Source organism: Muscardinus avellanarius (genome assembly GCF_963383645.1).
Source record: "Muscardinus avellanarius genome assembly, chromosome: 8".
NCBI classification, from domain to species: Eukaryota; Metazoa; Chordata; class Mammalia; order Rodentia; family Gliridae; genus Muscardinus; species Muscardinus avellanarius.
In genome coordinates, this window is record NC_137794.1 from 2503690 (window position 1) to 2516093 (window position 12404).

Sequence of the window (12404 nt, forward strand, 5' to 3'; positions counted from 1 at the left end):
TTAGTGACAAGAAAAAAAAAACAAAAACAAAAACAAAAAAAACAGTGTGGTCTTGAATTTGATGGTCCAGGCCAAGGGCAACTGTCAAAGACTTTAAAAGAAGGAAACTGGTTCCTTCTGCAAGAAGAACACAGGGCAGCTCCTCCCAGCGTGACCCTAAGATTCCAGGCACTGTCTTTTCACTGAGATAAAGAATCGTAGGGAAAGAAAGTGAGCAGTTTGCCTGGGGTTTCACAGTGCCCTACAACTCGAGGAGAAGGGTGGTTAGTTCCAAGAGAACAGCTGCTCAGAACATGACTGATACTACCATTTAACCAGAAAACAGGACAACATCAAGTTTTAACTTAATTTGTATCCCCTTCAGACCACATTCACATACATTATGCCCTTTGAGCCTCACAAAGAACTGTGATATAAACAAGGTAGTAACAGTTATTCCATTTACTTGGAGTCAACCAAAGTCTAGAAAAGTTAACTCAATTTAGATAATAAGCAAGCTGGTGTCAGAGCTCAGGTTTTCTGATTCCTGGCTCAGTATACTCGGCACTCTAATATTTGGCCCTTTTCTGAGCTTCTTCATGAATGGCCTTCCTCCCACAGTGCAGCAGCTCATCTGCACTTTTGCCTCCATGGTCAGCCCAAGCCTGAAAATATCCAACGAAAAAATTCCAGAAACAAGCAATTTGTAAGTTCTAAACTACATGCCATTCTGAGTAGTGTGATAAAAATCTCAGGCCACTCAGCCCACTCTGTCCCACCCAGGATGTGAGTCACCCTTTGTCCAGGACACCCCGCTCCAGGGCTACCTGCCTGCGGTCATTTGGTAGCCAGCTCAGCTCAGGACAGACTATGGAGGCATCGAGTGCTCATATGGAGGGTCTAGTCCTACAGGACGTTTCAGACATCCTGGTCTCAGCATGCATCCTCCATGGATCAGGGGAGCTGCTGCGCCTCCTGCTGCCCACGCGTGATTCAAGTACTTAACACAGCCATCCGGAAGGCTGGCCAAGAATCTGACAGAGGGGATGGGGGAAGCAGGGACGGTCCAAAAGAGCTTTTAAAGAGTTGGGCGTGTCAAACCATGCCCCAGTGTCAAAAAAAAGGGCAAAGCCAGAGTCAGGGATGCCGAGTTCTCTGAACCCGGGCATTCAAGCTTTTACTATGCATTTAGTCGTTGACAAAGACCTTGACATACGGGCAACAGCAGAGAAACAACAGGACTCAAGAGATGCCTACAATGTTCCTACAACTTCTCAGCCACTGGGACTAGGAGTGCTAGCTCCCCTTCTCAGAGGTCCTGGTCCCTTTCCTCAGCTGAAGCCTTTCTTTCTAAAAGTAAATGAATAGAAAGCGGGCTTTTCCTTACGGTTCAACATCCACGGTCTGCTCTCCAGGCCCCGGGGTGGCTGTGACACTGCTGCCATCGAGGATGCTGTCTGGACGACAAAAGCAAAGCCCGCAGGTCAAGGGCCTGAGGACAGACTGACAGACCGCAGCACCAAGGGCTGGGTGCCCCCTGCCTGCCCGGCCAGGCTCTGGAGATGGCGTAGGGCCCGGACCCCCTGAGGACAGACGCCCTGAGGACCGACCCTGAGGACAGACCCCCTGAGGACAGACCCCTGAGGACAGACCCTGAGGACAGACCCTGAGGACAGACCCCTAGGACAGACCCTGAGGACAGACCCCCGAGGACAGACCCTGAGGACAGACCCCTAGGACAGACCCCTAGGATAGACCCTGAGGACAGACCGCGAGGACAGACCCCTGAGGACAGACCCCTGAGGACAGACCCCCGAGGACAGACCCCGAGGACAGACCCTGAGGACAGACCCCTGAGGACCTGAGGACCGACCCTGAGGACAGAACCCTGAGGACAGACCCCTAGGACAGACCCCTGAGGACCGACCCCTGAGGACTGACCCCTGAGGACAGACCCCCGAGGACCGACTCCCTGAGGACAGACCCCTGAGGACAGACCCCTGAGGACAGACCCCTGAGGACCTGAGGACCTGAGGACAGACCCGAGGACAGACCCTGAGGACAGACCCCTAGGACAGACCCCTGAGGACAGACACCTGAGGACAGACCCCTAGGACAGACCCCTGAGGACCTGAGGACAGACCCCTGAGGACAGACCCTTGAGGACCTGAGGACAGACCCCCGAGGACAGACCCCTGAGGACAGACCCTGAGGACAGACCCCTGAGGACAGACCCTGAGGACAGACCCCTGAGGACCTGAGGACCTGAGGACAGACCCGAGGACAGACCCTGAGGACAGACCCCCCGAGGACAGCCCCTGAGGACAGACCCCTGAGGACCTGAGGACAGACCCCTGAGGACAGACCCCTAGGACAGACCCCTGAGGACAGACCCCTGAGGACCTGAGTACCGACCCTGAGGACAGACCCCCTGAGGACAGACCCCCCCCCGAGGACAGCCCCGAGGACAGACCCCCCGAGGACAGCCCCTGAGGACAGACCCCTGAGGACCTGAGTACCGACCCTGAGGACAGACCCCTGAGGACAGACCCCTGAGGACCTGAGGACCGACCCTGAGGACAGACCCCTAGGACAGACCCCTGAGGACCGACCCTGAAGACAGACCCCTGAGGACAGACCCTGAGGACTCGAGGACAGCCCCAGGACAGCCCGCAGCCCTCCTGTGGTGCCCACGGCGCCCGGCCCACTCACGGCGGCACAGCAGCACGCGCGGCGCGGCGCCGCCCAGGCCCAGCGCGCCGAACAGCCCCGAGCCGGGCCGCGCGGGGCTCAGCATGGGCGGCGGCGTGTACGGCGGCCGCTCCCCCGCGCGCGGCGAGCGCAGCTGGCTCCGGAACAGCGTGGCGGCGCCGGGCGGAGGCAGCAGCAGCGGCGCGGGCCGCGGGCGAGGCCTCCGGGCGGGCGGCCGGCGGGGCGCGTCCTGCGGGGAGAGGACAGGCTCAGCGCGGGGGCCCACGGGAAGGGGCGGGGAGGCCGGGGGAGGGAGGCTGGGGGAGGCTGGGGGAGGCTGAGGAAGATGGCTGAGGGGGGCAGAGGAAGATGGCTGAGGGGGGCAGAGGCTGAGGTGGAAAGAGGCTGGGGAGGGCAGAGGCTGAGGAAAGCAGAGGCTGAGGAAAGCAGAGGCTGAGGGGGCAGAGGCTGAGGGGGCAGAGGCTGAGGGGGCAGAGGCTGAGGTGGACGGAGTTGAAGGGAGGGAGGCTGAGAGGAAGAGCAGCTGAGGACGCAGAGCCAGGGAGACAGGCCGAGTGGACAGAGGCTGAGGAGGGCAGAGGCCGAGACGGTTGGAGAATGAGGGAGGCAGACAGAGGCGGACAGAGCTGAGGGGAAGAGAGGCTGAGGAGGGCAGAGGCTGAGATGGACAGAGGCTGAGGAGGGCAGAGGCCGAGGAGGCCGGGGAGGGTCGTGGGTCCTGGGCCCTGGGGCGCACATCCCGCCTGTGACCTCAGCCCTGATCTCAGGGCCACCGGCTCTGGGCTCTTCCCTCCTCCCCGCAGCGGCCGTTCTGGTGCTCGGGGCCAGGAAGCCGCTCAGGGCTCCTCCGTGCTGCCACGGACAGGTAGGCCCCATCCAGCGAGCTACGCGGATCTGGGGTGGGGCCCAGCACCGAGCCTTTAAAAGCCCTTTCCACAGAGCTTTAAAGGGGGCGCCGGGGTCTGAGAAGGCCAGGGTCTTGGTTTCCTTTGTCCCAGCAGGCTAGAGGCAGAGATGACTAGAATCCAGGGCTCCCAGCTGGGTGTGGCGGCCTGTGCCCATAACCTCAGTACTTGGGGGCGGAAGCAGGGGACCACAGGTCTGAGGCCAGCATCAGCCATTTAGCCAGATCCTGTTTCAAAAAAAAAAAAGGATCAAAAGGGCTAGGGGCATACCCTGTTCAATCCGCAGTACCAATAAATCAATAAAAAAGAATCCAGTGTTATTTCCTAGACATTTTTGGGATGTCCTAGGGATTGAACCCAGGGATATTTTACCTTTGAGCTGCAGCCTCAGCCCTTTTTGTTTTTGAAACAGTCTTGCTAAATTGCAGAGGCCTGCCTTGAACCTGCTCCCCCAGTACAGGGATTCGGGCTTGGCGACACGGAGCGCCCTCTAGCGCCGTGGTTGTTCCTCTCGCGCTCCCAGGGCGGACCAGGAGCTATGGCTGGAGGCGAGAGGATTGTACTGCACATCGCTAGCTGGGGAAAAAACTAAAAGATCCAAGGTATGGTTCCTACACAGTGCAGCCCTTTGTACCATCACGTAACGGGGGGGGGGGATCGTAAGGGACCCAGGCCAGGGACCGTCCGTCTATCGTTCCAACCAGCACGGGTTCCCTTCTGCCTCCTCTTTCTCTCCCCGTCTGGGATGACTGGGGAGGGGTGGGTCCCCCGGGCTGTGACCCCTGAGCGACAGGAGCCCTGGACTGAGGGTTCTCCTAGGGTAAAAACAGTGGCTCTCCCACCAAGCCAGGCCCTTCCGAGGGCAGAGGGGACGCCTGGACGCGCCGTTTCATCTCTGCCGCCGCCGCCCTACCTGGCAGCTAATGAGACTCCAGCCCTGGAGTCCATCAGCGTCTCCTCTTCTGGGGCCCTGAGATCTCAGGGAACCCAAATGGCTCTTCCCAGACTTCTGCGATCTCTTGGAAGCCCTTACCGACCCCATCTGGCCCAGCCCTAGCCTCCTACCTCCTGGATTCTCAGCAGACACCTATTCTCCAAGGGCAAACAGGGGAAGGGCGGGTCTGATATAGCCAAGGCGGAGGGCTTTCCAGGCTTGGGGCGGGGAGGCAGAGGAGAGGGGGAGAGGAGACAAGGAGGGAGGGCGGGGAAGGATGTGAGAAAAGCAAGGAGAACTCGACGGTGGGGACACAGATCACTCTGCTTTCCTGGACTGCGGTGGGATGGCGCTCCATGGGGCTACTTTGGGAAGTCTAAGGGCTGAGATTCTCCAGGGCACTTAGGCGGCCGTGATGTTGAAATTACTGAGCGTCAGGTAAGGCCGGGCCTCAGAATGCATGCCGGGTCCATTGCCTGCAGGCCCTGTGATTCCAGGCGCCACCTCTTTGGTGGATGGACCTGAGGAGGTTGATCCAGAGGTCCTGGGAGAGGGCGTAGGCGCTGGGCAATGCTGACTGCTATCTGGGGTGGAATGCTTCCAGACTTTAATAAAGGGAATGGTGGCATCCGTGAGTGCCAGCCGGATTATCAGCCCGGGAACACCTTGAGGTCTCAGCATCTAAGCCAGACTGTGGGCTGGAAGAGTAACGGTGTTTAATGGGTGGTGGGCAGGCATCCCTGAGAGCTCAGCCCCAGGGCAAGTCCTGTCTGAGCTCAGCCAGTAACTCTCAAAGCCATCCTATCTCCAAGAAAGCAAAGGGCCACCCCCCAGGCAGGCGGGACAGAGCTGCGACTCACAGCAGGCGCACAGGGGTCAGCCCCTTGGGGGGAGTGTGGGGGAGAGAGGGTCATCCTCACGAGCACGGGCATCTCGTCGTCCGACATGGAGCTGGTCGGCTTGTCTCTGGCACAGGGAGCCGCGGCGACGCTGTTGGTGAGCCCCTGGGAGCTGGGCTTGGGCGGGAGAAGCTTGACAGGGACAGACACAGGCATGACCACAGGAGCAAGACTCTCAGATTCGGGAGGGAGCTGCGGCGGAGGCGGCAGTGGCGGCTGAGGCTGAGGCTGAGGCGGAGGCGGAGGCTGTGGCTGAGGCTGAGGCTGAGGTTGAGGCGGAGGCTGCGGGGCCTTCTCTCCTTCCTCCTACACAGACAATAAAGGCTTTGATCCTGGGCTGAAAGCACCTCTCAACGAAGATAACACTTTACTTTTTCTGAAAGGTTCCAGGACACCTAGTGTGGTGACATAGATGAGGCCATGAATTCTATTTCCTACATTTAAAACATCCTGACCACGTGGCGCTTGTGTGTTAAAATATCTAAGAACATTTTTTTGTGCTCATGATTGCTTTTAAATAAAAAGACACAGAAAAAGAAAGAGAAGAAAAAAATAAAGAAAAGGACATGGGTCAGGGTGGTGGTGCGTGCCTGTGATCCCAGTACTTGGGAGGCGGAGACAGGAGGATCGCAGGTTCGAGGGTCGCCTCAGCAATGTAGCAAGAATCTCAGCAACCTAGTGAGACTCTGTTTGAAAGCAAAAAATAAAGGGGTTTTGGAAGTGTAGCTCAGATGCAGAATGCCCCTGGGTTCAATCCCCAGTACCACAAAGAAACAGAAGGAAAAAAAGGACTGATAATCAGTGGAAACAAAAGACGTGATCTTAAGTAGGAGCTTTGATTTCCAGTGTCCTGAGGTGTGGAGTGGAACGAGGCATTCCCTCCTCAATTTAATTCAGATTAAAAAACCACATGGAAAATACAAAACAGGGAATTTGTAAAAAAAAAAAAAAAAAAAAAAGCGGATACAAAGCTGGACGTGGGGGCGCACGCTTGTCATCCCAGCATTCGGGAGGCTGAGACAGGAGGATCATGGTTCACCGCCAGCCTTGGCTACTTAGTGAGGCCCTCCGCAACTCAGTGAGACCCTGTTTCAAAATAAAGAATAAAAAATCGGGCTGGGCATAGCTCGGAGGTTAATGCCCCTGGGTTCCAACCCTAGTACTGAAACAAAAAACCAAAAAAACAAAACACAGGGCTGGGGATGCAGCTCAGAGGTAGAATGGCCCTGGGTTCAGTTGCCAGTAACACACACAGAACAAACAAAGAAACAAAAAAACAAACAAACACACCCCAAAATCCTCAGATGGTGTGTGCTATGGCCATCCTACCTGAGTAACGCCGAGGACATTGGGGTGCTCTGGATACTATGGCCAAACACCATACACTTGGCATAAATTAAACGTAACAGTGCCTTGTGTTTCGTCTTGCTGACCTCTCCAGCAGGTGGAGAGGCTGGGCTCCCCAAGCAGAGGATCCCTGTTTTTGCCCCTTGTTGATAAAGGCTGAGAAGCGGGTGCCGTTCGACCCGGCTGGCTCTCGGCACTGGCCTCCCAGTCTGGGGAGGACTGCCCCACCCCACCCGGGGCTCCTGTCGCTCTCACACTTGTCAGACGGCAAAGCAAAGCAAAGCAGCAGCGTCCCGGAGAGCGGCTGGGCTCACCTGCTTGAGGCTGGGGGAGGCCCGCGTCCCGCCGTGGGAGCGCATGTGGCCGTTGAGCGCAGGCAGGCTCTTGAACTCCTTGAGGCAGATGGAGCAGGCCAGCTTGCTCTTAGCATCGAACTGCTCACCGAACACTCCCTCGGGCGGGCCACTGCTCGGGTAGGGGGCACAACAGAGATGGCACACGTGTTGAGGAGGGGAAAACAGATTGCCAAGACCCCCGCAAGCTCACTGTGTTCACCCAGTGCTCCCCTCTGCGGCCCTTCGGAGAACTGAGCCCGACTTACAGCTGAAAGACGGAGGCTCAGGGTTCCCAGGGCTTTCTGAAGGTCGTGCAAGAATCGGCCGACACACCCTCCTTCCCAGAGCTTGAGGCGCTGTGATTTTTCCCACCCCGAGCCAGCCTCGGCACCGGACACTGCACTGGTTTATCTGGTCCTGGTGATACCGCTCAATATTTACTATGCCCATGAGACGGAAAAGCAGGTCCATATATTCACTGCTGCAACCTTCAAAGCCTGGCCTGGTACCCAGCAGGCACTCAGTAAAGTCCTCACTACCTGAACAAACGGCCCGAACACGGGCTTTGGAGTCAATCCCAGCACCAGAGGTGTAACCTAAGCTGTCTGAGCCTTGGTTTCCTCATGTCTACAATGATAATAATAGCAACGGGTAACAATTACCAAGTGCTTATTTTTTTTCTTTTTTTTTGGAGCTAGGGATTGAACGCAGGGCCTCAAACATGCTAGGCAAGCCGTCTACAACCCTGGGCTCACACACCCCAGCCCTTGATGGCTTACTAGTGACAGGTGCGTGGTAATCATATCCACCCTCTACGGGTTATTTTGCTACCCATAAAACAGGGTGCTGAGCACACAGTAAACACTTGAACACAACTGCAGTTATTATTCCTTTATACTTTTTTGAGAAATTAGCTTTGAATTTGGAAATGAATCATGAGAGACAACCCGGGAAAACCTCCCAGTATCCCAGAGTACCACGGAGCCTCCAACGATCCTACCTTGAATCAGGGGATCCTGGCCAGGCTCTCCCATCAGGTAGGTGCATCTAATTTTGAGTCAAGTAGGACACCAAAAAAAGAAGAAAAAGAGAGGAGAAAAAGTGTATTTTTGAAGCAAGGGATCTCAAACAGTAAGCGCACCAGAGTGTATTCTAGAACTTTCCCGCTGTGGTGACCCTGCTCATGACCACCGAGGCCTTTTCTCTTCTGCACCTGTAATCACCCCTGACTAGCGACCACCACCCCTTTCTTGGAGGGACGACACAGCCTCATGCCAAGAGACCTTCTGCTGGATTCTTTTTTAAAAGCCTTGGCACATCCTCTCATCCCTGTGGCCACAAGATTCTCAGTTACTACTGGGTCTCTATTCCCCAGGCCAAAAAAAAAAAAAAAAAAAAAAAAATGTCAAGGGAAGTTCTCTGGCCTTCAACGACTCCATTAGAGCCCTCTCCCCACTCAACTAGTTCCAGTTGGGGGCCCTCCTCCTAAAGCTCAACTGTAACCTGAGTGTAGTGCCTGAAACGTGTCTGGGCATAAGCAGTGTCCTGCACAGTAGGCTCTTTGGTGGTCAGAAGCTGTGAGAACTAATGAAGGCTTAATAATGATGGCCCTCAGGCTCGGTCGGCCTGGCCTGCAGGCAGGGTTTGTTTGGCGAGACTGTTTTTACAATCATGGGTGAGTTGAGGTACCTGCTCGCTCAATGCCTACAGTCTCCGCCACTCCCGATTGCCTCCTACCAGAGCTTTCTCCTTATTCACTCTACCAGCTTGGATTCTACGGCAGGTAAGGTTTTCATCTCTGAGTCCCTGGCTGTGAGATTCCCAAGGTGCATGAGCGCATTAAAGGCCTCCAGAAGCCCCACAGCATAGCGACCTGTTCAGCTTGTAAGAAAATCTAAGTTCATCCAGGGAATCCATTGTTTTACCAGCATATCCCTTTGCATTCTGTAGAACTGTTGTTCTGAGCAACATAGCTTGAGAAATGCTATCATAATGGGCCCAAAGGGGGACTAGTTTCACAAGGATTAACCACCCTGAGGCTACAGACTCAGGGGACGGAAGGCACTCGTCCCACCGTACGGCCCGTTGGCATTTGACTCAAGGACTCGGTCGTTATATAAATTGCTTAGGATGTGATATAGTATTCTGGCAGCTCTACAGTGAGATTATAAACTCTCTGGGCAAAGGACTGAATCAAATTGATTTGTAATGCTCAGCATCATTAGCAATCAGGGAGATGCAAATCAAAACCACACCGAGTTCCCATCTAACCCCAACCATTAAGAAGTCACACAACAGTAAATGCTGGCGAGGATGTGGGGCAACAGGAACGCTACTGGAACTGTTGGTGGGGTTGCAAATTAGTGTGTGGAGATAGGTCAGTGTGAAAATTCCTGAGAACACTGAAAATGAATCCCCCATCTAATCCAGATATACCGCCCCTGGGTATCTTTTGGTCTGAACTACATCATGATGTGAGACTATAATATACCAATAAAAATATATAAAAAGTTGATTTTATATTCTAAGTGCCTGGTGTTGACGGTGCCTGGCACACACAGGTAAGTATATGTGAAAGGCAGCCCGGGCTGGCCCTGCCACACACAGAGACGTGGGGAGACGCTTCCACCCGGAGAATACCTGGGGCCACACGGCACCGGGAGACGGCTGCTGATGCTGGGGCCCCATGCTGTTGAGGTGGACCCCGCTGGGGGAGAGGAGGGCTCGGTGGGGGAGAGCGCCGCTAACCCGGGCCAGGTCAGAGCTCGCTGGGTCTCCCAGTCCTGAGTCAGGAGGTGCCAGGTCGCCGTGGGACCCCAGCATGGCCGGAGTCTGCCTGTCGCTGGGATAAGTCTTCAGCTGACCGTCCTCACGTGGCTGGTGCTGGGCCAGGTGGCTCTGCTGGTAGAGGGGGTGGCCGTAGGGCTGCTGGGGCTCCTGGTAGTAGTACTGGGGCATGGAGCCCAGCTGGATCAGCTGGACGGCGTGAGCCTGCTCCGGGCCGTACTGATGCGGGTCCCTGTGATAGGAAGCGGGCTGCAGGTGCAGTGGCGGCTGCTGTTCTTGCAAGTGCTGCATTACCGGCTGGGGTTGGTAATACTGAGGTATCTGCATTGAACCCTGCCTCTGCTGCAGTTGAAGCTGCTGCTGCTGCTGCGGCTGCTGCGGCTGCGGAGGGCGCGTCTGCTGCGGCTGCTGCTGCTGCTGCTGCTGCTGCTGTATTTCTTGCATGGAGATGCGTTGCTGCCCGACCGGCTGCTGTTGCTGCTGTGGATAATACTGGTGCTGCTGCATCTGCGGCATGTGCTGTGACAGCACCGGCGGGACCTGCAGGGACTGTGCCCCCTGCATTGGCATCTGAGCCAGCGGCTGCTGGTAGTCGTAGTACAGGGGCCCTTGGGGAGCGTGCTGCCCGACCTGAAGGGCTGGCTTGGACAGCCCTCCGGGGAAGCCAGGGTGAACCTGCTGGGGCCCCTGCTGGTAGGGGGCAGGTATCGCCGCTGTCGGGGGCTCCACGCGCTTCTGTGACAGCAGCTGGCGGAGGGCGCTGTCAGGGGTCCCATCCATCACCGCCGACTGGGTGTGCAGCACCTGGGCCATGTTGTTGACCTGAATTCGCAGGTTTTGGTTGGCAAACACCTGGGTGAAAGAGTCCAGCTTGTGTAAGACACCGCTGGTGAGCTTCTGGGTCCGGATCTCGCTGGCCTGGGAGTAGGTGTACTGGTAGCTGTCGGGGGGCTCCACCTGGGCAGGTGCCCCCCACATCATATTGGAATTGGCCAGGTTGCCACGTAGCTGGACATGGTTTCCAGGGCCTGTGTGGCCTCCCCACCCTCCCTGCCTCGAGGTATCCATTTGGCCGAGGTTTTTGGAACCCATGGGCAAGCCCAGAGGATCCCGGGTCTCTTGAGGGAAGTGGGGGGAGATGGGCGAGGCCTGCGGCACATCCATGCCACCCCCTGTGACTGTATTCCCGTAGTTGTGCACGCTGAGGGGTGGCTGTTGGTAGAAAAGATTCTCACCCCCGTGGCCCACGTGGTTGGTCTTGTAGAGTGGCTGATCCCCCATGGCGTCCGGCTTGGTTGTGAATGTCCAGCCACAAAACCATAAAAACACGAAAAAAAAAATAACCCAAACAAACAAAGGAAAATGAAGAAAACCCCAAAACACGGAAACCCTGAGAAGCTGAGAGAACGTGTCCACGCTACTCCACGGCCGACATGTCTGGGAGAGGGGCTGGAGCCAGCGGGTCCCGGGGGCCTGTACCACGCCTCTGCAGAGCGAGGGCCTTCACATGGTCACCCGGGCTGAGGGACGATCCGAACACCGCCACGGCGAGGAGATGCGGCTCGCACCTGCAAGACGAGACGCGAAGGACAGGGAGCCACTTACTTGGCCATTTCACGACAAGCAATTATATCTACTACGTTATAAGAGTAAACATAAAAAGGAGACTCGATTAGAAAGAGCCAGAGTCCTTTGCAGCCATTCTGCAGACCCGGACCTCCCAGGAGGTGGCAGCGCCTGCCTCCGGCCTGCAAGCCATTGGTCCGCGGCTCATTGGCTCATCGATTTGCTAATTTACACTTTCCCTCATTGATTCATTCATCCGCTCTTCTGAGACCCTGCTACTGAAACTACAAGGACCCAGAACGGTGACTCCGGCAGCTGTGGGGGACGCGAAGAAGTTTAGGACATGAAATTCATCTGTTCAACAAATCTTTCTTAGACACCTACTAAGACACAAACAAGGTGCCACAAACAAGAGCTGGGCTCACTCAGGAGAAGGCAAAGATGATGCAAAGGGGAAGGACGTGCGCATGGTAAGCGGGGGAAGCGAGAGAGTGCGGATCAGAGACCGCAGAGCCTACTGCAGCGGGGAACAGGACCGGAGAAGGTTTCAAGTCCTGACCACGTTGGTTGGACTGTCCGGCCCACGCAAGCGCCCCAGGGAGACACGGCTGCCAGAACCTTATGCCATGCCCCGGCACGGAAAGCAGGCGGGGCCCATCAGCTCCACGCTCGTAGAGACATGGGCTAGGAGGCTGGAGACTGGACTGGCCCGGCCCAGGTGAGTCCACGTGGCTTCCTCAGTGGACTTCAAGTTGCGCCATGAATCTCTAGGCGCACAGGGGGAATCTCCAAGCGCGGCGCGGGGTTCCAGGCCCTGGAGAGCCTCCCCACTTTCTCTGCCTGAGCTATCCATTTGGCCATGGTTTGGGGAACCATTGGGCAAGCCCGGATCATCCTGGGTATCCAGATAGAAGTATGGGAGATTGCAAGGCCCGAGGGG

At 56.4% G+C, this 12404-nt stretch overlaps 1 protein-coding gene across 1 annotated transcript in view; it reads right to left on the minus strand.

The window, feature by feature from the left end:
• The window catches only part of TRERF1 (transcriptional regulating factor 1), a gene marked incomplete at both ends in the record, with an annotated part of 42429 nt that extends 31250 nt beyond the window's left edge, over positions 1–11179 (minus strand). Inside the window, 6 exons of the mRNA XM_080700581.1 lie at positions 1367–1436; positions 2692–2920; positions 5391–5735; positions 7091–7241; positions 8112–8158; positions 9752–11179. Coding sequence (XP_080556707.1) covers positions 1367–1436; positions 2692–2920; positions 5391–5735; positions 7091–7241; positions 8112–8158; positions 9752–11179 — 2270 coding nt within the window. The remainder of the gene's footprint in view (positions 1–1366; positions 1437–2691; positions 2921–5390; positions 5736–7090; positions 7242–8111; positions 8159–9751) is intronic.
• Between the last annotated feature and the right edge of the window lie 1225 nt (positions 11180–12404).